The sequence below is a fragment of the Anoplophora glabripennis genome, unplaced genomic scaffold (genome assembly GCF_000390285.2).
Source record: "Anoplophora glabripennis isolate ALB-LARVAE unplaced genomic scaffold, Agla_2.0 scaffold681, whole genome shotgun sequence".
In the NCBI taxonomy this organism is placed as follows: domain Eukaryota; kingdom Metazoa; phylum Arthropoda; class Insecta; order Coleoptera; family Cerambycidae; genus Anoplophora; species Anoplophora glabripennis.
In genome coordinates this window covers 7,932-35,864 of record NW_019416759.1, presented here as the reverse complement: position 1 = coordinate 35,864, position 27,933 = coordinate 7,932, and the positions used below count along the sequence as shown (strand labels likewise).

General features: G+C 34.1%; 1 protein-coding gene across 1 annotated transcript; it reads left to right on the top strand.

Moving 5' to 3' along the window:
- The first annotated feature begins 550 nt into the window (after positions 1 to 550).
- On the top strand, positions 551 to 24,255 carry LOC108912876 (probable multidrug resistance-associated protein lethal(2)03659). Its single transcript, XM_023455420.1, has 9 exons — positions 551 to 798; positions 3,411 to 3,647; positions 3,713 to 4,140; positions 7,359 to 7,515; positions 11,011 to 11,595; positions 14,049 to 14,702; positions 14,909 to 15,459; positions 18,830 to 19,060; positions 23,295 to 24,255. Exons 1-9 carry the CDS (start codon positions 722 to 724, stop codon positions 24,203 to 24,205), a joined length of 3,831 nt encoding a protein of 1,276 aa, XP_023311188.1. The 5' UTR covers positions 551 to 721; the 3' UTR covers positions 24,206 to 24,255.
- Positions 24,256 to 27,933: the final 3,678 nt, after the last annotated feature.

Here is a 27,933-nt window from a genome sequence, read left to right as displayed (position 1 = left end):
TTTGGATCAATGTTAATTACACTATATATTACTTGTTACAATCTCCTTTAAACAATGTTAAAGTGCATTATCTTATTCTTTAAAATAATTTATCGAAGTATAGAAAATATTCGTGTTAATAAACTCACTATCATGTTGTTATTAATTATTTTTAAACTGCTACCACTTTTTTCATAAACTAAAGATTTCACTTCATTAGTTATCGTGCAGTATATAAATAATATTTTGACATAATTTTATACTGTGACAATTTTACAAGAAACTATTCTTTAAATTTTAGTAGTGCGAAATAAATAGGTGTGGATCTGCTACTCCATGATATATTATTTTAAGGAAAAGTACCCTGTGACGACACAGGCAAATATGAAAGGTAAAAGTTATTCGTTGAGGGATAATAAATTATTTTGTCTTTTATAAACTCTTCAAATAGTAGAAATTTGTAGGCTTAGTACTATTTGGATTATTTTAGAAACACAATTTTAAAATAAATATCTAACTACTACTATTTGTACAAAGATATTGTGATAAATCTGAGAAGAAGTGCTGACAATTGAAATGTTCAATTAGTTGGGTGCTACACCTAGGCCAAGAATGTATTTCTACATAACTGGACACCATTTTTTAATCAATACGTGAATAGGAGTCAGTTGCTTTTCTCTAATTTTTATGGGTTAAACGTAGCTGAATTAACTATTCGTAGAAGTGAATAAAGATATACAGAATGGATCACTGTGAACAGGAAAACAGGGCGAAGAATCCCAAGGAGACTTCTAACATCATTTCCACACTCACATTTGCGTAAGTAATTTTTTAAAAATAATTTTTTGACAATTTGTGAGTAATTAAGTAATGAGTAACTAAAAAAAAATGCAGATAATATTTTATTCTCTTCTAACATAAGAGGAACTATAGTAGACATTAATATTTTTATTGAAATTGCACATATACAGAGTGTTCATTGCAGACCATGACATTTTTATAGCAACACACAATCAAATATGTTAAAAGACTAAAAAAAAGGATTATACTTTTACATCTACAACGCAATAACTCTATTGTGAATATTTTGTAGATGGAATATTTAAAAATTTTTCTATTATCGTCTCTAAAATTTGACTTACGTTGTATCAAAGTAAATCTTAGATTTTTCAGTATTAATAACCGTCGCGAAATTAAAATTGTCAAACTAAATAACCAGTAATAATTTTATTAAATTAAACTACTATAGAATGTGACTTTAATGTGGAGATAATATACAGGTTGTTTCTAAAGTGAGTGCAAAAAATATAAGAGGAGATAGAATATAGAAAAAGTAATAATAATAACACAATTATGTCCTATGGGCAATGAGACTACTATTTTTTATTTTAATCTATATCTTTTCCAAGCAATAATATGTTGCATTGAAAATTGGTAGAGGAAAATTTTCGATGATGTTGATGAAATATATCACCGTCGTTAAATTTTGGCCATTTGTTTGAGGCCGCTAGTTACTATCTCTGTCAGTGACATTTTAAGACATATTTTTTTTGAGGTTAGCATTTTTATAGTATACAGTGTGTCCAAGATAAAGATGAAACGTCAGATTGCAAAAAATGTTGACGCCATTGGATAGAGAAAAGTGTCACTGTAAATATACAATTTATTTTAAAACTCGTTTTAAAATATAGCCACACAAAAATAAAACGATTTTGCAAAATTTCTAAACGGCGTATTCTTAGGTATAAAAAAACAACTTTTTTCTAATTTGAGCCACCCCGTATATTTGACCGTTTCCTAGATCCTAATGCTATCCCAACCCTATCTTGGACACACTGTATATCGCCATTGACTGTTAACCAGCTTCTATTTCTTAATATACAGCGTATCGGGAAACAAATGGACCGTACTTCAAAGATAGCTTCTTTGAATAAAAATACGTCGATTCAGATTTAAAATCTGAATTGTGCCAAAGTAATTGCCTGGATACAATTTTGCTTTCTTAAAATGCTACAGGCCCTGAAAAAAAAGATGAAATAAAATATTTTTTTGAGGTTCCATTTGCAAAATTATAGGAATTCAACTTGATGTAAATCGATTTATTTTCATACTATTCGGTTTCCAAACACGCTGTATATTATGAAATAAAAATTGGTCGGCTTTGGGACTACCAATTATGTTTTTCTCAAAAAACAGTGCATTTTGAGAGATTTTAACAAGTTTTTTTTTGTGTAAAATGATATTTTATATTGTAATTAATATATGACGAACACTGTGAAAACCCTAACCTCAAAAAAGTTATGTCTAAAAATGTCACTGAGAGACATATAAGCTAGTGACTTCTAGCAAAAACTAATAACAGTAAAGTATTTAGCACTCCCAAAAATTTACTTGTATTGATAAAATTTAATTTTAAAAAATCTCTAAATTTTTTTTCTCTCTTTTTCGGAACACTCTGTACAACTAAGTTTTATTCAAATGGTCAGCACTCGTTCTCAATTGTTTATTTGAAGGTACAAATTAACTCATTATTATAATAGAGTAATTAAAGTTTTATAAAAACATAATTCAATTGTTTGTAGAATGCACTGTTTTCGAGATAAATGAGCAAAAGGTCGTACCATCAAGCTATTTTAAAATAATGATAATAATAATTCCATTGATTGCCTTATTTATGATTGATATAAAGTTCAACTTAGCCTCTTTTTGCATCTTGAAATAAACCCATCACTTTTAACATTCTCTTTCCGGAAAAGTTCTTGGCGTAATATGTGCTAAAATACTAAACTTTTATTTTAAGACACTTCGGTCAAATAGTGTTAATATTTTAAATTATCGATAATAATATTGACCCATGTGAGAATAAATATTGATAGACTGTCAATATTTTTATCAGTAACCATGGGAATTTATTTACGTCGACTCTAGTTTTGAGAATGGCAAAATATTAAAAATAACAAAGATGTAAAAGTCTGTACCTACTCGTATTAAAAACAAATAATACCTACTACCTGTGTATTTGCTTATCATTTGGAACATTTAGAAGAGTACCGGATAAGATAACATCTTGCAGCTTAAACAATTAAAAGATGTATTTTTAAATGGTGCAATCACATCTGGATAACAGTTAGATATTTGTTATTGACAAATAAATATTGTATATGTTCTATTCCTATAAACTTATGTCATGTGACACATGCATACGATATTTACATTAAAGCGTCGTAGTATCTTTGAAAATTTAATACTTGGCAAAAGAAAATATTACTTATTGTTAGACATAAAAACTTAATATTCTGAAAAAATTTACCAATTCTTAACTAGTTTTAGTAAGAATAAGTTTTTAGAATTAGTTAGGTCTATAATAGCTCTTTAAGGAGCAAATTTATTTATCTTAAAATTGTAATGATTTATTACCATCACCTTTTTAGATATACAGGAGAAATATTTAAGAAAGGCTATAAACACTCCGATCTAGAGGAATCTGACTTATATGAGGTAATAAAAAGTTGCAGTTCTAAAAGTTGTGGCAACGAAATCGAAAAACAATGGATGATAGAAAATAAAAAAGATTCACCGCCTTCTATAAATCGACTTCTATGGGCTAGATTTGGTTACAGATATATGTTTTTAGGGCTTATTAACATGACATGGAAAGTATTCACTAGGTATGTTAATAGTCAATATATTTTAATATAAAAAATAATCAAAATGTATATATTTTTTTAATTAGTGTAGTGGAGCCCTATGCCGTTAGTTCCCTGATAGCTTACTTTAAACCTCACTCGCAGATGACGAAATTTGATGCCTACTATTATGCAGCTTTGATGATGCTAGTAAATATATGTCAGTGTTTCTACATCCACAACTACATTATTAACGTCCAACAGCTTGCTATAGAAATTAAAACGGCATTTTCTTCCCTGCTGTATAGAAAAGCTCTGAAACTTACGCCGTCAGCTCTGTCTGAAATCAGTTTGGGAAATGTCGTCACACTTATTACTAAGGACGTTCATACATTTTATCTGTCAATATGGATGATCAATGACACTTGGATAGGAATCATACGTGTCGCCGTTTCTTGTTACTTGCTTTATTCCAAAATTGGAGTTACTACTTTCATTGGCCTTGGAATTTTGTTCAGTATCTTACCTCTACAAAGTAAGTTGATGCTACAGTAACCTGAACAATTGTTGTTAAAAGAAAGTTTTTTTTTTCATAATATAAGTATTTGCGCTGATCATTCAGTCATAAAACATTTGATTAGCAGTATGTGCGAAAAAAATTCTAATTGATATCTTTAATTTGTATACAGAGGTTCCTTGATGATTTTTTACTGCTACACCTAAAGTGGCTATACAAAATTTTACTCAAAAAATATGTAGCATATCCTATTGTTAAAGTTAACCGTTTCAAAAATATTTGCCAATTTGTAAAAAATTTTGATAGTTAGACAAAGGTCTGAATCTCCGTAATTTATATCGAATAATGCTAAGGCCCGGAATGGGATCAAAAGGTATTTCAACTTTTGTAATAATATAAGTCAAATAATAATATTTCATTCTATTTTTAGAAGTTTTTGTTGTTGTTTTGAAGGCGACATAGTTCTTCTTCTTCTTCTTTTCCTAGTGGTTGGTTCTGATAAGTCTCATGGCACCGCGGCCTTATCAGGCCTATTGTACATCTCACTACTCAGTTCTGTTCAGCAAGTAGTTTTGTTCTTACAAAATCCAAAAGCTTCCTTGTTGACACTTCTCTCAGCTTCTTCCAGATAAGCTCTTCCTAGGAGCGTCATTCTACTACATGCAAATCCTGGCTACTCGCCCAGGATATGCAGAGAGGTTTCATCCGCCGAGCCATATCCTTGGCAGCCCGGAATGTCTACAAGTTTTAACTTATGTAGATTATGTTTTCGAAAGTAACAGTGTCCCGTTATAAGTCCCGTCACTCTCCTGAGCCGAATTTTATTCAAGCTCAGCAACTCCTACTACTTAAGTTCCTTAGAATAGCTTTGCCCTGGCCTTGAAGTCCAATATTTCCTGTGTTCTGTCTTAGTCCATTTGCCCAGAGCCCCCTGGGAGATGTACCGCAGAAAGGCTCCGGGCCAATGAACTCTGTTTCGGATCCCTTCCTAGCAAATTCATCCGCTTTCTCGTTCCCATTAATGCCATTGTGTCCTGGCACCCAACACAGTCTAACTGTATTAGCGGTAGCCAGTTCAGTCAGTATTTGTAAACATACCCACACAAGCTTTGAACTTATCTCGTGTGTGCCTAAAGCTTTAATTGCAGCTTGACTGTTGGAGAATATATATATGAATTTGTGATTATAACCTCTACGTATATTCTCCGCTAAACACGCCAATACCGTGAAAATTTCTGTTTGAATTACAGTAGGAAACCTCCCCAGAGTGTAGCTTCCACTCCATCTGGGTTCGAGTCCATATATTCCTGCACCCGTCTCTCTGGTCATTCTGGAGCCGTCCGTAAACCATACTAAGCTCCATCCTTCCAAAGTGTCAAACTATTCCTCCCATTTGATTTGATCCTTTATTCAAGTTTCAAATGGTTTGTGGAAGTGAAACCTTGGAATCAGATACCATCCCAGGAGTTGGTTCCGACATAGATATGTCCATAATACTGGGATAGGGACTATCTCTCCAGTCGTTATTGTTTCTGCGTCGGTATGCTGTTAACAACGCTTCTCTTTCCACCACTATATGCAGCTGTGGTAGATTTAGCACGGCTTCTAGCGCAGCTGTCGGAGTCGATGCCATCACCCCGTTATCGCCAGTCTCTGGATTCTATTTTTTCCTCGCTGTTGTCTGTTGTGTTTTTTTTTTGCCACCATACCACATCCCCATAAACAATCCTAGTTCTTACTATCGATGTATACAACCAGTATGATATAAGGCGACGGCATACACACAATATCTGCTTCGCTTTAATCACCACCTTTTCCATATGTGCATTCCAGGCAAGCTTATTATCCAGTATCACTCCTAGAAAGCCGAAAGCACCTCTCCCTTTAAATAGGTTCAGGGAGTCCAGTCAAATTTCTTCTGGTGAAGGATACTAAGACCATCTTGTTAGGGTTTACTGACAGTGCCTGCCCCTTACACCAGTCATCTATCCATTTCAGAGTCTCCTTCATGAGCTTTGAAACGATGAATTATCCGCTGCACTCAGATTGTGCGACACTTTATGCATTAAAGCAGGCCCGTACTTCATGCGAGAGCAAGCATTAGCTCTGTTGAAATCTCTCTAATATCCAGAGGTGACAGAAATACGCCTTTTTACTATTAAACACCCTGACAATTCAATTTAGGTGCTAGTTTAGATGTCCATGACCCGTTAAAAGTTCTGCGACAGACCCAATACCGTTTCTACTGACTAACCTTCCGATTTGTTCTATGACAAGCCTGGCTTGTCGCAGATCAGATTCACCTAACCATTCTTTCAATGACTTTTCTTTAATCCTGTTATTAAAGAATCCTATTTCGTAACATTGTGGTAACCCGGGTACTGGTTCAAGTCCCATGAATATACTGCTTGAGCCCTGTTGAGCCCTTTCATTGACAGTCACATTACTGTTACCAGGAATCCAAGTCAGGTTCGCACGATTATCCCGCCCCAACAGGGCTAGGGCGTTGACAAAATCCAGGACTACGCGGTAATCCTGCGCGTCAAAAACTCGTGCAAAGCTGCCTGACTATTTGTGCATATTCGATTATGCTGGTTCCTATATCTTTTCTGAAGATTTTCTGGAAGGACGTAACATCCTTCCCCAGAGGATAAAAAAAGACCACAGATATCCGCTCCTGAGCATTACTGATTTTTTGAGATTATATTTATATTTAATTTCAATCCTGAAAAACCTATAACTTTTTCTTCAACTATTTGAAAAATTAATTTTTCTTTCATTTTATACATGTAAAAACAAAGTCGTAACTTGAATTTACTTTGTCTGTTTTAGATAAAATTAAATTTAAATCGAGCAACAAATACAGGATTTTGAAATAACAAATGTTTTCGCAGTTTGAAAATGATGAAATGTAGCCGGGTAAATGCAACACTTTGTATATTATTTTCAAACTGATATTGGTTACAAAAGGTAGATAACCTTATGATCTCACGCCATCCAAAAATTAGGTATTCATATGCCATTTGAGAAAATTATTGAGATTCTCGGTAGTTGTCAAAATTTTTCCGTATTATACCAACAAAAGTATCTACAAATAAATAAAAATCTTTAAAGAATGTTTAACATTTATTGGTCACACCTGTACACATAGTACTTTCTTGTACGATCAAAAAGAGATAACTAGGCAGGATAGCATATAAGAAATAAATTGGACTATATGATATGGGATTTTTTAGTATATATTGGAAAAAAGATTAGTGAGTTGAGGTTAAGAGTGGGTAAAAAAACTGATCAACGTCTACAAGTGACGCAGGAGACTCTATCAACAATCAGAATAATAAAGATGTATACGTGGGAAAGGTTCTTTAATGATAAGGTGACAGAAGCAAGAATGTAAGTACTAGTAAGTAGGTATATTTTACAGCCACAGACAAAAAGAAAGTTCGGTACCAGAGACATAAATGCATACATTTTGTGTATTTTTTACGCTGAATCTGAAATATCCCCAAAATAGGGTGAAGTAGTGAGGATGAGGTAAAGCTTTATAATGAAAAGCAACAATTTGTAAATACTTCGAGAATTTTAAAATAATATTTCGAGCATTAGAAAAAAATATATCCAAATTAAATCCGCATCCACCACTCCTAACACCAAATAACGAATGTTAGTGTGAATGTGTGTGAAATGTGAAAAACTATAGCCTTGTATTTTATACTACCAAATATTAGTTACTTCAAATTTAGATATCATAGGGTCCTTGATTGTTAGGGATGTTGTTGGTGTTTCTGACCATTTTCTGGTTTCATGTGTTGTTACTTCTATAAAACTTAAAACTCGCAAAAATTGTTAACATTTCGTGACTTTAGAAATTTCGAGGAACATTTATTTTACAATGATTTATATTTTATCAATTTACTTTGCAAAATGTGGATGACATGATTAATTTCTTTAATTTGAATTTACTGCAGCTATTTAATACTCATGCCCCTTCACGCACAGTTAAAATTACAAAAAAACGTGCCCCGTAGCTCACAGATACCCTAAAAGAAATGATGAAGATACGTGATAAAGCGTTTCTGAAATATAAAAGTACTCGCTCGAATACAGATTGGGTACTGTAAAGATACTATACTATAAAGTAAGTACTATAAAGATTTGAGAAATTATATCACTACTGCAGTGCGTAATGAAAAAAAGCATTTCTTAATGATACATTAAAAAATAAAAACAGCAAATCCTTCGCTAAGATTCTTAGATATAACAGGATTTGCCGGAAAACTTGAAAGATGCAAATGCTATAAATATCTATTTTAATGATATTTCACCACCAATGCCTACTGTAGAACAAACTTCGTTACTTAATAAATATAAAGTCTACCTTTAACAACGGTTGCACTTTTTCCTTCACTTCAGTTTCCTCGCAAGATGTCTCAAAATACATAAACTCGATTAAAAGTCACTCCATCGGTTCTGATATGATATCATTTGCTATGATAAAGTTGATTAGTGATTTTTTATTAGAACATATTACGCATATAATTAACACATCTATACATACGTCTACATTTCCTAGTGCTTGGAAGTCTGCTAACATCATTCCATTACCAAAAAATAGTAATCCGACTGAATTAGATCATCTTCGCCCTATTAGCGTACTTCCTACACTGTCTAAAGTTTGTGAGTTAGTTTTGAAAAATCAGATATCAAAGTATATATTTGGTAATAATATTATTCCATATTGCCAGTCTGGCTTTAGGTCACAGTATAGTACTACTACTGCATTATTACATATAACAGACGATATTGTGAAGGCTACTGATAAGGGAAAAGTGACTTGTCTTGTTTTGCTGGATTATAGTAAGGCGTTCGATACTTTGGATCACGATATTCTCATCAATAAGTTAAAATTTTATGGATTTGATGATTCATCCGGGTCTCTAATCAATAGTTTTTTGCACGATCGTAATCAAAAAGTAATTTCTGACTCAAAGGTGTCAGACGCCTTATCAATAAATTTTGGCGTACCTCAAGGTTCTATACTTAGCTCCTTATTATTTTCGGGTTTTAAATATATGTAATATTCATCATTACGCTGATGATTCTCAAGTATACTTCAACTTTTTTATTGAAGATTTACAGTTCACTAACGAAGCAATCAACAACGATTTAAATTCCTTACTAAATATTTCAGTTGCTCATAAATTAAAATTAAATCCTAAGAAATCTAATATCATCCTTTTCGGTCCCAGAATTAAAAGAAATTTAATAAAACAATCTCTAGACATTAAAATAGCAAATGAGTCTATAAAAATTAGTAATAATTGTAAAAACTTAGGTCTGTGGTTTGATGAAAGTTTGAGGTTTTCCAAGCATTTAAATTATTTATGTCAAGTCTCTTATAGAGTTTTAAAACAGCTGTACCCTAATCGAGACCTAATCATCTCGGAATTAAAACTAAACCTCTGTAATGCTTTAATAATCTCAAAAATCTCATACTGGGATACTGTCTATGGACCCGCACTTTTAAAGACTGATTCNATTAGATTGTCATTTACGTTGGGATAATCATATAAATTATATTATAAAAAAACTTCAGTCAATAATACATACCTTTAAGTATCTCGGTAGTTTGTTATCCATGCAGTATTTGAAGACCATCTATTACTCCTTAGTGGAAAGCCATATAAATTATGCTATATTAGCCTGGGGCTCTGCTGTTAAGAGTCATATTGAACCTCTTCAAATACTGCAAAAAAGATTTCTAAAGATAATATTTAAGAAGGAACAAACTTACTCTACTAGCGAATTATTTAGTGAAGCCAAAATGCTCGATATAAGGCAACTATACTATTATAATTGTATCTCTAGATATCATTTAGTAGAGGACAAATGCGAATTAATCACACATCACTATGAAACAAGGAAAATAAATAAATACTTACCTCCTTTGATGCAAAAAAATATAGGTCAAAGATCCAATATGTATTTGGCTCCAAAATTATATAATACGATACCTGATTATTTAAAAATTCATAATGCGTCATTTTCTTCATTCAAGAAAAAACTTAAAATATATATATTGGAAACGCCTAGAGAAGTGTTGTATGAATATTTTCATTAGGTTCCAGCAGACTAGTGCACCTAGTTCGTTGATGTAGTTTGTGTATTTTTTTAGTGTACTGTATTTTTATGCAACTGTTGGTTTATATGTAATATATGTATGTTTATTGTGAATATGCACTGAAATTTCATTGTAAGTACTGTATTCCTTTCCTTTTATTGTGTTTATCTTGAAACAAGTGTTAAACACTTATCGAGTATATATTTATTCACTTTTTATGTATATGTATGTATATATGTGTATATATGTACATTATTGTATTGTTGATATTAGTTGAATAAATATTATTATTATTATTATTATTATTATTATTAGTATGTGGGCTAAATTGACAGCAAAAAAATACATATAATGTAACTTATCTCTCAAATGGTTGGAAATCACCTACAACCCAAAGTCCTACTAACCCCTTTAAGTCACACATTTTTCTATTCAATAATTCTGCCTAAATTTTGTTATCGAGGGTTTTTGGGGTCGCTGACTACGACCCTGAAGTCCGAATCCGAAAATTCTCGAATAAAAGATGGCGTATCTAATATGGCGGACGTAAAAATCGGAATAGCATTCAAACTTTGAAGATTATGCATAAAACTTGGTACTCGGTCGTTTTCAAAGTCGTTAATCACAATATAACAATATATGAAAATGTTTAGGTTTAGACTGGGCTTAATATCTTTAAAGGTAATTTTAATTTCTTGTGATTAAACCTATTTATTTTGTATGCGTGACTATTAGTATTAATTACAATGACAATATGCATGTTTCAGAGAAGAGATTAATAAGATGCTGGTCGTGTTTTATCTAAGAATAGTGATGGTCATCGGAGGAATACTATGCTCAAGAGTAGCGTTTTACATCCTTGTGGTGGGTTATATATGGATGGGATTCGTAACAAACACTGAACTAGTCTTCTACATCCTTTACATTTTTAAAGATCTTCGACATACCTTGGGTATAATAATACCATTTGGTATGGGCAGAGCAGCAGAACTATACTCCGCTGTAGTAAGGATAAACAGGGTAATAAAAGCTGAAGAGTTACCTCCCAAGAAAGGAACAGATGAACCAACTCTTAAACCTCTGATAGAACTCAAAAACGGCACAGTCCACATAAACAAACATACAGTACTGAAGGATGTAACTTTCAGGACCGACTCCGGATTAACTCTTGTGACTGGTACTGTCGGATCTGGAAAGAGTTCCTTGTTAAAAACTATTTTGCAGGATTATCCTTTAACTAGTGGTCATGTGGTGACGCATGGGCGCATTTCATACGCTTCTCAAGAACCGTGGCTTTTCCCTTCATCTATAAAACAAAATATATTATTTGGGGAAAATTATGACGAAAAAAGGTACATCTTTTGTAATATTATACTTAAACCATAGTGTACTATTTAAGATAGCGACATCATATATAACATAGTGAAATAGTAACGCTAAATAGCAAATTTTTGTGTCAAAGCAATGCTTTCTAGATATTTTAGAAGAATAAATTTTAATCAAGACAGAAGTATTTGAAATGTATTTTTGAACGGTAGAAAAAATATAGGACATCCAATCTCAATTTCGAAAATTGTGTCCATTTCTGGTTAAAGTAGAAGTGATAGAAAAATTTATTCATGAAATTAGACCATTTGTTACCTATTTTACAATTGTCTAATATGGCGTCGCTAACTTCAGTTATTTTGAATTTGGGGCTTCTAATATGTGTATTAATATAGATATGTATTCGATCTTTAAAGGTTTTAATCTATTTATAGATGATTATGTCAAACCATCTTTCGGCTCTTTTCTTAAGAAATATAGTTTATGTCTAAACTAGAGGGTGTTGTTTGTGTAAGTACCCTAGGTCAATATAAACAAAAAGTTCTAAAGCCATAAACTTCAACGTTTTCTAGATAATACAATTTATACGGAAGTTCGGCAAATTCTAAACAAAACTTACAAAATAAAAGAAATTATATTAAAAACTAAAACTGTTCACTTTTAAGTGTAACAATAATGTATATATACAGTGTGTCTCGTTTTGTAGGTTAACACCTCTGGAAATGTGAGAAGGCTGTGGACTTTCCGCAAGCCAATTTTTTTGCAAATAGTACCCTGAAAAGAGGTTATATTCTACTAATCATTTTATTGATGTCACAAAAACTTGGCCTACTACGATTTTTAAGGGTCGTTTTTCCAAAAAGTAGTATTAGTCATTTATTTATTAAAAAGATAATATTACCATGCTATTCAACACCCATTAAAATACCCATATATCAAATTTGAACGACAAATGTCTATTGAGTGTATTTTTATGTGGTGCCAAATTTCGAAAAATCAGACAACTAAAAATTATAATAAGCAGGTCAAAGATTGCCACGAAAGTGAAAAAAAAATACGAATCGGGCAAAGAAAGAATACTTTTAATTATATTAATTCATTATAAAAATAATAATTTCTTAAATCTAAATTAAGTTTTAGTTTTCTCCACCAAACCTCCTTCCAGTCGAACACATTGTTCCAATCCTCTTCTTAAAGGCTTCCATGGCGAAATTGCCACCAATAGGAATCGTAACCTATGTTGTATTGTAGAGGGCGCTAATAGTAGTTGATCGAGTTAGATTAGCTCTATATCTTAGTTAATTTAGGAGCTATTTTAAAAAAGTGTCAATAGATGACTTTTTTTCAAAGCGATATATCTTAGTTAATTTAGGAGCTATTTAAAAAAAGTGTCAATAGACGACTTTTTTTCAAAGCGATATATCTTAGTTAATTTCAAATCTAATTGTAAGAAAACAAATCTAAATGGCTTGCGACTGATCCCCTCCGTGACAGGAACAGCCAATCATATTCGGCGAGAGAGAAATATCATGTACCTTCATACCAGTTAACTCTCTTTTCGCCTTGTAATTCCTCCTCCACCTCCTCCCTTTATGCTCGTCTGTCTATGAAATCTGTTGATGAACATGTTAACTCAGGTATCTTGGTTTTGTCCCCTATGTCGCCTGCCATACCAATATTGTTTCTTTTTCTCTCTATTCCTGGTCATCCTAAATTTGTTTGTACACCTCTAACAACTTCCCTATATCCTCTTTCTCTTTTATTAGTTCGTTGTACTGTTGCTCTGGGCTATTGTTTTCGAGTTTTGGACATCTTTTACTTCCTTATGTTTCCTTCTCGCTCTTTTGTTTCCTTTTTCATGTCGTTCATCTTTTGTCTCATTAGATCTAGTATTTTATCAAATTTTTCATCTCTATTTTACTAGTGTTCCCACTGTTTTTCTATTTTTTCAAAGGGTTCCTGTTCTTTTATGTACTAATCCTCTCTTCCCTTTTAATTTCATAATGCAGCGATCAACAGCTTTATTTTCGAGTGCTATTTGTCCTTGAGCCAGCCCTGTTTCTTTATTATTTTGTTCACGTTTATCACCACTCAAAAAGCTTCGGTCCGGTCGATACATGGGAGTAATTTTTCCACAATTTGTTGCAGAGCTACTTGCACACATTCACTTCATTTTATTACAAACACTTTTTAATATATTACTGTACAATAATTTAACCAAAATTCCTTTTTACCGTTTCCTATATCAACTCGACTGGAAAATATTACCATTTATAACTTTAATCACGCACTTGCTGCTGTCAATTCAAATAGAACAAGTTTAGGCTTCTTTAAGTCGTAAGAGATTTTTCAGTTTATTTTGCGGTATTCTTTATAATTAGACATTAGGGACTTATACCGCGGAAACCCTCTATAAACAGTGGCAATATAAGTTCTAGTATTTATGGTGACTATATTATCAAACATTTAATTTTTGTAGGTATCAAGATGTGGTAAGAGTTTGTGCCTTACAGTATGATTTTAACTTATTTGATAAAGGAGATGAAACCATTGTTTCGGACAGAGGTTTGAATTTAAGCAAGGGCCAGCAAGCGAGGGTAAATCTAGCGAGAGCTATCTATAAGGAAAGTGAAATTTATCTGCTTGACGATTCTTTGACAGCTCTAGATGCTCATGTTCAGGATTACATATTCAATGAATGTATAAAAAAATATCTAAAAGACAGGATATGTATACTTGTTACTCAAACCGCTAACCATATTCAAGAAGCTGACAATGTTGTAATAATGGATAAATGTCAAATTAAGTCATTAGGAAAGCCCGACGCAAAAATAATTGAGGATCTCAGTGAGTTGGTGTGTAAAGACGATGATTTGGAAAAGGAAGTAGTTGAAGAAAATGGGCAGGAGGAAGAAGGTGAGGAAAAAGGAGAAGAGGCTAAATTACTCGAAACAGAACAGACTACAAAGAAGAAGGTCTATGGAGAAGTAAATAAAAAAGGAGAAGTTGATTTTATAGTTTATAAGAAATATCTGCTGTTTGGTGGAGGAGTTTGTTTAATGTTATTGAATATAATCTTGTTTGGTGTAACGCAAGGTACTGAGAGCTATTCAGATCAATTAATCACCAAATGGTGAGTATATATCTTGAAAATATTTGAAACGTTTGCATAGCTAGACGTTGAGCCACAGAGCATGTGCGGTTTCCTTCCGCGGGAGTAAATGTAGCCTACTAATTTAGATTCATTATGTAGGCAGCATGAATGTTTGGGATGATACTTTGTATTTTTTTTTTAAATTACACTCAATTCTACCGTCTAATTTTGTAAATATCTTTTAGGGTGGATGAGCAGCAAAATGTTTTAGATCTCGAAACCAATTTTACAAAAGAATTTCACATTAACGGGCACTCACCTGAATTAAACGTTACGGACAATTCTACATTCATAAATTTTACGTTAGTGTTGGAAGAAGCTAGAGCAAAAGAGAAGTTCACAATTAATTTATATTCCCTAATGATTTTTGTATCAACAACGCTGGATTTAATAAAAACTTACGCCCTCTATGATTTTTGCAGAAGAGCGTCTATTAATATCCATAAAAGTATGTCCCGAACCATTATATATGCTGTGATGGCGTTCTTTGATACACATTTTATTGGAAATATATTGAATCGATTTTCTCAAGACTTAAATAACATTGATGAGCATCTACCATTTGTTTTTTCTGAATGCTTCAGAGTGGCCTTCTCTGTGAGCGGAATTATCTTTTTAGTGGCCCTCGTAAACTGGAAGTTTCTCGTTCCATTCGCGATATTCTTTATGATTTTGGTTATTTTAAGAAGACTATATTTACCTACAGGGAGAAGTTTAAAAAGACTGGAAGCGGCAAGTAAGTAATTATATGTACCTTTTCCTTAGATATAGGTACTTTTAAGGCAATATGCAGTGGGTTTACTCAGCCATAGTGTGCAGAGACGCTTAGCGTACGCTTTCATATGGTACGACGAAAACTAAATGTAAATCTAAATAAAATAAAACAAATAATATGTCTTCTTAGCTTTTACATTGTTACACTTTTTTTATCAAAAAACAATAATTACGACTTGTAGAGAATACTTAGCAGTTTTCAAAACCCTGCTTGGATTTTCTGTACGACCATTATTTCCCGAGTAATTGATTGCCAATGTAACAATCATCACAACGAAAGAAAGATGCCTACTGTGTTAAAATGTTAAAAAAAGTTACTGTTCTGAGCCATACATTATTTTAAAAAATAATTATTTCTGACTAAACTACGCAGAATTCGAAAAAACTATTTTTTCTTCAAAAAAGTCGACTTCATTAAAAAATAATATTATTTGCTTGATAATTCAAAGGAATAAATTTGAAAAATTTCTGTTAAGGTTAGTCCCTTTGGAGGGACATTATTTTGCGGGCTGAGCACGGTACCATAATTAACTAAAAAAATAACCCATGACCTCGACATTTCTCAAAAAATCCACTATTTGATGAAAACTGGCCCAAAAATGGGATTTTTTCCTAAATTTTATCCAAATATATCATTTTAGTAGTAACGGGTTATCCATTTTGAGCTTGGGATAGTAAAGCACTGCCAATTGATATTTGTCAAATGTCTCTCTCATCCAGACTGGTATTTGTTTAGTTAAAGGTTTGCCATTTCACAATATGGAACGTTTTACGACCGAACAACGCGTTAAAATTGTGGATCTTCGGTGGCTGCATTTCGCGTATTACCCGGAGATTATGATTGACATAATCGTCCATCCCGGCAAACAACCACCAATACAGTGAGAAAATTCCAAGAGACTGGACGGACATCGTAAGACCTGTGCATCATCGTTTTGCATGTACAACCGAAAACATAGCCGCTGTGAGTGAAAGTGTTAAGGGCCCCATATTCTTTAAATAGTGTTTTCCGCAAAGACAAATAATTTCAAACATTTAATAACTGAATAATCTAAAGCTTATCAAATAATAGGAATGTTATGTCATGCCACCTGAGTATTTTCAAAGACGCCGCAGTAAAACGAATAAACAGGTGCAAAAAATGATCAAACCATCAAGGTTGTAGGTACTGAAATCTACGAAAATAATAACTTTTTTAGACATAACTCCACATGTAAATATTCTTATAACATTTACTTGCTTAGTCCTACATATAAAATTGTTTACTTTTATTTATAAGTACGTGAAAATAATTCTTAAAATGTGGGGTTAGGATAACAGAAAACGCATGTTTTACTAACGCTTTTTTTTAATTATTTTATTTGGGTAAATTTAAATGGTAACAATGAATAAACAAAACATCAAGGATTTTATTTTTGTGCTTACTTTTGTTCTACACGTTTTACTTTTCAAGATTTCAGTACCTAAAAATGCCAGAAATTTAACCATTTCTCGGCCAGGGATATGGCCACCTTAACGATGACCCGAATCTTTCGACTCCGAGTCGAGCTCAGCATTTGGGCCTGCCATACTGCACATTGTGCGCATTTTGCATTTGGACTTGCATATCCATCCGTATAAAGTTCAACTCCCGTATGAACTCAAGCCGGCTGACCATAGATTGCGCCCTGAGTACACCAATTGGGTGCTAGAACAACAGACCACCGATCCTGATTTTTCGAGGAAAATCTTTATTGTTGAGGCCCATTTCACGCTCGGCTGCTATGTTAATAAGCAAAATTTCCAAATCTCGGGTAGTGAGCAGCCACATGTGACCACTGAGAGACCACTGGACCTGCAGAAAGTGACTGTTTTGTGTGCATTGTGGGCCGGCGGCGTCGTCGAGCCGTACTTCTTCGAGAACGACGAAGGAGCCACCGTTACCGTCAATTCTCAGCGGTATGCCGTCATGATCATCGACGTTTTTGGCCTGAAATTGAAAGATTTTCATCTGGACGATATGTGGTTTCAACCAAATGGGGCCACATGCCACATAACGCGGCCAGTTATGGCTCTATTGCGCGAGAAATTCCCAGGACACGTAATTTCGAGATTCGGCGATATGGCTTGGCCACCAAAATCCTACGATTTAACGCCTTTGGATTTCTTTTTGTGAGGCTATGCGAAATACCGTGGTTATGCGAACAATCCCACAACTTTGTAGTAATTGAAGGACGAGATACGTCAAATTATGGCCGAATTATTGCCCGAATTGTGTGAAAAAATCTTCGAAAATTGCCTCAAAAAGATTGAGTCCTGCAAACGGTTCCGTGGAGGACATTTGAATGATATTGTTTTTCAGGCATAATGGCATGGTGCAAACTTTATTATGAAATAAAAGTTCCATCGAAATTTAAATATTCAATGTGTTTCTTTAAACTTTACATTCCCAAGGAGAAAATGGATAACCCGTTATTTCGGCTAGTTTTCACCCAAATGGTGGATTTTCTGAGAAATATCGAGGTCATGGGTAAATTTTACTAATGGCATCTTGTTCAGCGCCTCAAAATAATACTACGAAAGTAATATATTTAGACAAGTTTCACACAAAAATTTCACTTTTCTCTGAAAGTCGTGAAGTCATGAATTGTGGCTATAAAATCAAGTTCAGCGCATCGAATTCCTTAGGAAATGATGTGTAGCTCTCTTGGGTTTGGACTTTTTTTGTGTGCAGATAATCGTTTTGACCTCTTACTTGGATAACTTTTTTTGTTAATGATATGGGATCGTTAAACTAGCAGAATTGCAGTTCATAATTTAGTCAATTCATTCCTATTTTTTAGGTTACTGAGTTATTATAAAAAATAAATTATTTTTGGTACACTAAAAAATAAAATACCTCGTTTGTCACTGTGAAATGGTTAATAATTATATTAAATTAGTTAATTAATATTAGAAATATCGATATTTTTCAAGATAATTCGAGAAGCCCAATATTCAAAAAAGCAGTGAATTTTCCACAAAATTCTTTGCGACATGACGAATTCGACCAGTTTTCTGTCTCTAAAAAAAAAATATTCATATAATATATTGCGTCTAAAGCACAAACTACAACAATAAACATTTCGGCGTATACGAGCAAATTTGTATTAAATACAACGCACAACGCAAATATTTATTGATATGGACCCACCTTTAGATTTAAGAATAAAACTTGTGAAACAATTATTGATTTGGAAAGAAAGCATAGTGTAATATTTCTTACCTCTTTTCATTTGTTACCTAAATTAAAAGATTATATATTTTGAGCACCACATATATTTTTATTTACTAATCACATTTGTCATTTTTAGCTCGCAGCCCGATGGTGGGTCATTTGAATGCATCTCTTGAAGGACTTACGACAATAAGGGCATATAAGGCCCAAAATATTTTAATCGAAGAATTTGACAGATATCAAGACTTATTTACATCAGCCAATTTTACGTTAACCTGTACGACTAGGGCTTTTGGTTTCTTCATGGACTTTCTTTGTTCAGTTTTCATCGGCGTTGTTGTGGCAGTGTTTGTATTTCTTGACACAGGTAGGTATTGAAAATAACTGCAAAAAATATGTTTTAAGACGAGGGTCAACTAGAATGTAGTACACGTTCCACTTAAAAAATCTAATTAAAAATACATACAGGATGTTCTGATAATAGTTGGAAAAAATTATATAATGCGGGATATTTATTTAATTTTATGGACAGTGTTTCATATAACATTTTTTTATTTGAGCCTTCCTTAAATACCATATTTCTTCCAGAGAATGCCACCACTTTATTTTTTTCAATAATTTTCGAGGCCTTATATTTATATAAATTATTGAATTGAATTATATTCTATTTGGTTGTGCGAAGGCATCGCAAGTTCATGTCCTAAAACTTTATTTTCAAGTTCCTATTTAGTGAAAGTAGAGTAACCTAGTGTGACGTCGTTTTTTCGTCGTTCGTCACTATGACGCTTGAGCGGCGGCGGTTACCTCGGGCGCCAGTTTCTGTTTAAAGAAACACCACTACACGGGCGGCTACAATGAAGACACGGTATGTCTAGAGGGTCTAGAGAGAGTTAGACTTCACACAGGAATAAAAGGCCACAAATTGGTACATATTTACATTTATTTATAGTCCAATTCTACCTATTTACACTATGCTACCCTAAATCTATCGCTAAACGGTGACAAACGGCTACGGTTATATACAGGGGGTGACTACGGAAAACTGTAAAATAACGGTGCGGTGTTAAGCGGTGACCTGACGAAAGCAAAGCACAGCAGCGCTAGCGGAACGGTAAACATGCGGTAAGCGGTGGTACAGATACCAGAAAGAAGGAAGCGATTTCGCAAAGCAAAGCTACAAACGATAACTATAGACTAGACTTGACTTGGCTACTATCTGAAAGGCAATAAAACAGTAACAGCGGGCTCCTCAATCCTGGTAGGCGGCGGACAGAAACTCTCTGAAAGAAAGGTTTGATTAATTACGACATGCGTTTCAACTCTTAGGACAGAAAAGGAGGAAAGGATGACAACATCCTATCAGCCGAACGCGCAGTTAGGTTAAGTGTACCGGAAAGAGACAACAGTACACCCAACCACGTCGTACCTGAAAGAGAAATAAGATTAACTACGACCTGCGTCTCCACTCATAGAACAGAAAGGAAATGGGACACGACATTCTATCAGTAAAGCGCGCAGTTAGGTCGAATGCACCGGACAGTGACAACAGTGCACCCTTCCTTGTCGTATTCCTGCGGTTCGGTACGACCTGCGTTTCAACTCATAGGACAGAAAAAGGGGGAGACAACATCCTACAAGCCGAACGCGCAGTTTAGGTTCAATGCACCGGACAGAGACAACAGTGCACCTTTCCTTGTCGTAGTATGGCGGATAACTAAAAAGTGAAGATATGATTAGTACAAGCGGACAACAGCCAAGTCTTTACCTATGTTCCCTAAACCTTCACTCACTTCTCTTCCTGGGCACGTCTGGTCGGTCGAAATGCTGGAACAGCACTAACTCTGCAGTACAATTACCTTGTCAGGTCTTTGTCGCCTCAAGAGACTTGCGCATTGAATATGCGCGGAACCTAACTTACTTTGGCGGTCTTCGGACTGGTGTTTACGGCGGCTGGAGATGAACTGACTTCTCAAATTCCGTATGTTTCTTAAGTCCCTCGTCTCGGATTGGCGGCTGCGCAGTTCGTCTAAACTGGACTTGTAGAATTCTCACCTACTTTCAGCGGTGACGTATATCCGGGCAGGGCGGCTGACTGCTCGACTGGGTGCTACGACGGCTCCTGGTAGACTAATCCTTTGAATGCAGCCTGTCTGCTGTATTCGTACGGCGAATCCTGGCGGCTGCGCAGTTTCCTCAGGCTGGACTTAGTGAAATCTTATCAATTCTTTACTGATGGTCTTGCTGGAACGGCTGACGGTTCGACTGGATTCTACAATGACTCGTGGTGAACTAAATCTCTAACGGCGGCTTATTTCCAAGCCCTGGTGACGCTTCGGCAGCGACTGCGTAGTTCTCCTAAGAGGGACTTGTAAAATTCTTACTTATGTGGTGGTGACGTATCGCTGGTTGGACGGCAGGCTGAGCTCGGCACAACTGGTCCCTACGCTGGCTGGCGGAAAACTGTGGTACGCGGTGTGAATTAGCAGGCCATCGGCTTGGCGCTACGCGGTGACGGGTTAAATTTCGGTGGCGTTTGAAATGCCAAAACAATGCCGGTGCGGTAAACTATATTTATTAATATAATTAAACAAAAAGAACATAAATGTGGGGTGTCGGAAAATCACTTCGTTACACCAGTGACCTAGTGATTAAACTTGTTCAACACAAACTTGCAATCATTTACCGACAACCGTACCATTTGTTTTGTTTCTGCTAAAGTATTTACAGTCAGCTTTTTGAGCAGGAGTTGCTGTCCTAAATGTAAGTTTAACAAACAACGAAATTCTCCAAAGAAGCAAAATTGAATCTATTAAGTAAAATAGTAGGTATGATTATAACCTCTTTCAGGATAAAAACCGTCTACTTCAAATGATAAAAATTTAAAAAATCGTCATATCGCGGATACCACACTATTGAACAGTATTCCAGTTTCTCTTACGTAAGAATTATAGAGACTCTTCAAGGCAGTTTCACTAGAAAATGACTGACAATTGCGTATGATACAGCATCGTTAATGCTGACGCAGTGATCTTGTCAATATGTGTAAATGTTAGCCGTGAATCAAACAAGACGCCTAATCTACCCTGCCAAGCACTTCCGAATTTAGCGCATAATAAAATTTTATTGGATGCAATTTGCGAGTATAAGTTACAGCCTTGCATTTCATTGCATTTAATTGCAGACAGTTATTAGTACACCACTTGTCTAATAGTTGTAGTTGACTTTGCAACTCCTGACAGTGTTCAGTAACTGATACTTCACAAAACAACTTCAAGTCATCAGCAAATAACAGCTTTTTACAACTAAGCTCAGAAGACAGATCATTAATAAAGTACAAGAAAAATAGATGCGTTTTTTTCCTCGGAAATGATTACTTATTATCCATTTAGAAAAAAATACCATTTAATTAATATTTTTAGTATTTAATATAAAAATAATCTTTTTTGAAAACACAAAAAAGAAAATGTATAATCAATTTATAATCAAGGGTTGTATTGATTTTTAATAAAAAATAGTAATTTTGAGTTTATCTTTGTTCATTAATATTAAGTTTTCCAGAGTCACTTTTCGGTTGAATCTCTCTCTATTCTAATCGTAATTTACGATTTGAGCAGTAGATAAATGATAATGCGCTACATCGTAGTTACGCCTTGCATTGTTACTGGGTATCTCGTGGTCAGAATTAAGATTAATTTGATCGCGCTAGTATTATTTGTTCGAGTGGAGCTTTTAACATTGAACTCCCAAACTCGCATGCAATTTTTCATACTTATCGTAATTTTAAAATAGATTGTTGAAGGAGAGGCGGAGGAGGCATGCTACGTTAGGTGTAAATCACAATTGTAAAGTGTCCGCAATTAAGATAAATGATCTGTCTCAACTAGTATCTGGTAAACTTTTGTTATTTACATTTCTCAGTCAATCAACATTGATTATTTACAGACATTTTTAGATGCGTTTGAATTTGTTTATTTGCTTATAAATATGCAAGCTATATGGCGATTATAACGCGTCTTTGTTTAAATTCAAAGATCTGATACTAAACCATACCTTTATTTCTAAAAATACGAGTATACCGCTTTAATCCTATCACCAACAATATTGACAGATTACGTAGATTGATATTGTCTATTTTCTGTAATATTGAAAAATACTGTTTATTATTAAATGCAAAAATCATAATCAGCACATGAAATAATTATGTCAACAATTATTTCAATAGCAGATTTATTTCCTGTTCGATGTTCAAGAAATGTATTTCATTCATTTGACAGTGACAAATATGATTTCGAACCAGTTATAACTCTCTATGTTGATCGATTAACATTTAGAAGAACAGTAAGATTTCTATTCATGCAACAGAGAACATGAAGTGTTCTGGAATGTATCAATTCTTAAGGAACACACATTAAGTTAACGACAAGTTTTTAGATGATTTTCGTATATTTTGCCTTCACACCAACATAATATTAGATTACTAACGTTAATTCTTTTGGTTACTTTGAGCACATTTCTTTAAATTGTTCAGTTAGTTATTATTTTCCTGTAAATTTTAAAAGGTTGTGAAAAATTCCAAATGAGTTAGAATATTTTATTTTCAGGTACAAGCGCTGGAAACGTTGGACTCGTTTTGACGCAAGTCTTTATGTTAGCTGGACATGTCCAATGGGGTGTGCGCCAATGGGCTGACCTCGAAAACCTAATGACATCAGTGGAGAGGGTTTTGGAATATACAGAGATAAAACAAGAACCCACTGGAGGTGTTACCGTGGAGAACTGGCCCACTGAGGGAGCAGTAACATATGAAAATGTTACGCTGACTTATAATAACAATGAAAAAGTACTGAAAAACTTAAACTTTAAGGTGGAACCGAAACAGAAAATAGGAATAGTGGGAAGAACGGGTGCCGGGAAATCCTCTATAATCTCCACATTGTTTAGACTTTACGAGGTCGAAGGGAAGGTTATAATTGACGGAGTCGATCTAAAAACTCTGTCTCTGAAATTTCTAAGAACAAAAATTGCTATAATTCCCCAAGACCCTGTATTATTCACAGGAACAATCCGAACCAATATCGATCCTTTCAACGAATTTGCGGACGAGGATATTTGGAAAGTTTTAGGAAAATTACATCTCAAGAACTTGATAAAAACTTTAGATTTTGAGATCACCGACAGCGGGGCATTCTTCAGTTCCGGTCAAAAGCAACTAATGTGCTTGGCTAGAGCACTCATACGGAAAACGAAAGTAGTAGTTCTCGATGAGGCCACAGCAAATATGGACCATGAAACCGACGCCTTATTGCACGATACCATAAAGGAGAATTTCTCTGATTGCACAGTATTTACAATTGCACACAGGCTTCATTCAATTCTAGAATGTGACAGGGTAATGGTGTTGGACAGAGGCGAAATTAAAGAATTTGATGATCCCGTAGGTTTGATGGAAAACAAGGATGGCATGTTCTACAAAATGGTGGAACAGGCGGGTTTACTCAATTATTTAAGTTAATTTGTTGTGTCTTGTAAATATATAGAAAAATAAAATCTATTACTATTTCATACTGATAAGTTGATTTTTATATTAAAATTACTTACATGGATCCGAAACTTTTATCAACCAAAGCGAATTAAATACCCATATACTAAATAGAAAAGAAAAAGAGTTTATGTGAATATAGATTCAGAAACTGAAATAAAAGATATAAAGGGCGTTAAAATTCACATTCTGAAACTGTTGTTAACCATAATTTCAGAAACGATAAATTTTATCAAATACAAATAGGTCAGCATTAAAAGAGTAAGTTCTGTTTTAAAATTAATTTTTAACACATACATTTTTTCAGGAGACTTGGTAGAATAATTTTTGTGCACTTTCTACACTTATAATCCGTGCAAAATCGGAATTTGATACCATTTGATCTCTCAATCAAATTTATTATTATTTTTAATTAAATAATACATATTGACTGAGTTTTGCTCAATATATGTCTGTATGGGTAAAATTAAAAATAATTTTACTGCAAAGAAACTCATTTCAAAAATTGCAATGACGTACGGTCTGAGGGATCCACCTCTAATGATATAGAAAATATTTTTATTAGAACCTGTCATTGTAAAAGATTAATGTGCTTTTCGTTGTACTTATGAAAGCAGATAACAAGATTTTGAAATATCAAATGATACAAAGTTACAGTTACGTTTTCTCGAAATGGTTAAGTAAATCAACAAAGTAGAAATGTAAAGAAACAATTTTTAATTAAAATTAGTTTATCTTTTACTTGATCCATCATTTCTTTCGCCGTAATACATAATTTAATGATAACACGTCATAATATACAGGGATGGCCAGAAGTACGGAATAAAATTCATATCTTTTGAATGAGTTAATTTTTTTTAAAACGCCGAAACACAACTGATTTTGATTTTTTCCCATCTTTCGGTTATATAATAATTAATTTTTCTTCAATCTCCTAACCCCCAGCTACCCCTACTTTTTTTTTCAAATGGAAACATAAGGCATGAGGGGGCTCGTTGAAAAGCTTATAGAAAACCGAATCCAGCCATACCAAATAAACAAGTTTTATTTTTTCAATAACAAGTTTTTTTTCATTTAGAAATTGAAACAACTAGATAATTTACAAAAATAAACTCAATGTCGCAAATGCTGAAAATGTCCTCCATTCACTATTTGGCATTCTCCAAGACGATAGTAAAAGCTGTCCACAGCATTCTGAATGACTTCAGCTGGTAAATTATGCATCTCCGCCCTAATCTTGTTCTTTAAATTCTCAATATTATCCGGTCTGTCCTGGTAGACTCTTTCTTTCAAATATCCCCAAAGAAAATAATCCAGGGGTGTTAAGTCGGGGGATCTTGGCGGCCATTCAACTGTACCCCGTCTACCAATCCAGCGATTTGGAAACATTTCATCTAAGTATCTTCGAACATCAATACCAAAATGTGGGGGAGCGCCATCTTGTTGGAACCAAATTCTTTCATTCGGTATATCTGGATCAATTTCATGAGGGAAAATCACAGCTAGAGCAGGTATCAGGTCAAATGTTAGGAAATCCAGGTAGCGTGCGGCAGTAAGATTTTCTTCAAAAAAGAATGGGCCCAAGATTCTGTTGTTGATGATACCTGCCCATACATTAACTTTTTGTGGATGCTGCGTATGCGATTCGCATGTCCAGTGTGGATTTTCCTGGGACCAAAAGCGATAGTTGTGCCTGTTAACCACTCCATTTAAATAAAACGTAGCTTCATCCGAAAAAAGTACGTCTCGTTGAAAACCATTATTGTCGTCACACCGTCTCATCATTTCCTCACAAAATTGTAATCGCCTATCATAATCGTCTTCCAAAAGCTCTTGGACAAGACATACCTTATAGGGGTGGTATTTCTCTTGTTTCAGAAACATTCGAATTGCAGTTCGAGAAGCATCGTGATTGCGGGCCAATGAAACAGTTGAAGTATGAGGATTTTCAACAAGTTCTAATGCAATGTCTAATTTCTTTTCTTCATTCAAAGCACGTGCCCGTCCAGTTTTGGGCAAAGTCTGTACTGTACCGTGTTCCTCAAATTTGTGAAATATTTTACTAACTGTCCCTTGCGAGATTTGGTTTTCGGGATATTTCGCATTAAATAAATCGCGCACTTCAGCCTGACTTCTTATTTTGTCTCCACATCCAAGCAATATCAAGATTTCGATGCGTTGCCTTTCCGACAATACCATTGCAATTCAGTAAATAACTTGATTTTGACACAATAGTAACGTTTCGAACTCCAATTTACAACTAAAGCGAAAAATTAACCAGAAAGCCTGGCAAGTAAGTGGTGCCAAAAAAACGCAACATAAAAAATATATCTTTTTTGCGTTAGCAGTGATAGGTACAGTTTCAAATTCTTTATTTTATTCTGTGCAAATTCATGGAGGATAACACTGAAGATAATTAAATTTTATTTCACTTGTTAAGTAGGTGTTTTGTACAACCCTAAAAACCTTGCTATTGAAAAAATAAAACTTGTTTATTTGGTATGGCTGGATTCAGTTTTCTATAAGCTTTTCAACGAGTCCCCTCATGCCTTATCTTTCCATTTGAAACAAAAAGTAGGGGTAGCTGGGGGTTAGGGGGTTGAAGAAAAATTAATTATTATATAACCGAAAGATGGGAAAAAATCAAAATCAGTTAACGTGTTCCAGCGTTTTAAAAAAAATAACTCATTCAAAAGATATGAATTTTATTCCGTACTTCTGGCCATCCCTGTATGAAGCCTTGATGATATAGGTGGTAATTGCTTATCCAATATTCTCTTGACTATATCTCTCTTATTATTAAAGATATCAAACCTCATCTCACCGTAACTATTAAGAGTGCATTATATTGTCACGTATTGCTTAATTTTGTGAATGAGAGCGTTACGTTAGATGGAATAAAAAGTGGGTATAATTGCTTTTATTTTATTAAATTAAAAAAAGGTTGCAGTTGGCCATGATTAAAAAAGAGCTGCAATACTTATGCCATTGTTATAATGTAAATCCAAAGAACTATTTAAATTGATAAATTTAGTGGAAAAAGTTTAATTAGAATAGAATACCTCCAAACTCTAGGCTGATTGTAACTGATATTTGCAGTAAAAAATTGAAATACCTACATTTTTCTTTGGGACGGTGTATTTTAGCGAAGTGCAACAATCGAGTGTTCCAAAATTCGTGCAAAATTTGAATTTTGCGCCATTTGTGCGGTAAAGTGTTGCCAACGAAAAGAGACAGCGTTACTAAAATGGAACGCTACACGAAACAACAAAGCGTGTTTGTTGTTGGGCAATATTTTTAAAATATTGAAGGTTTGGCAGCTATAGTTTGTAATTTTCGTACAAAATACGGTCGGAATATTGTAACTTCATCAACTGTGAAAAGATTAATTGAAAAATTTAACGAGACTGGATCAATTAATGATCTTAAACACTCTTGCTGTCCTTCTACAAGTCGTTCAACACAAAACATCGAAGTAGTTTATGAGAGTGTTGCTGAGAGTCCAGCAACATCAATTCGGCACCGTGGTCAAGAATTGGGCATTTCGAGAAGCTCTTTACAGCGTATTCTCACTAAATATTTGCATCTACATGCTTACAAAGTCCAATTGACTAAAGAATTGAAGCCCACTGACTGAGCGAGGAGAGTTGTTGAATCGATTATGGAACAATAACAAGTGGATGCAGATTTTTCGAACAAAA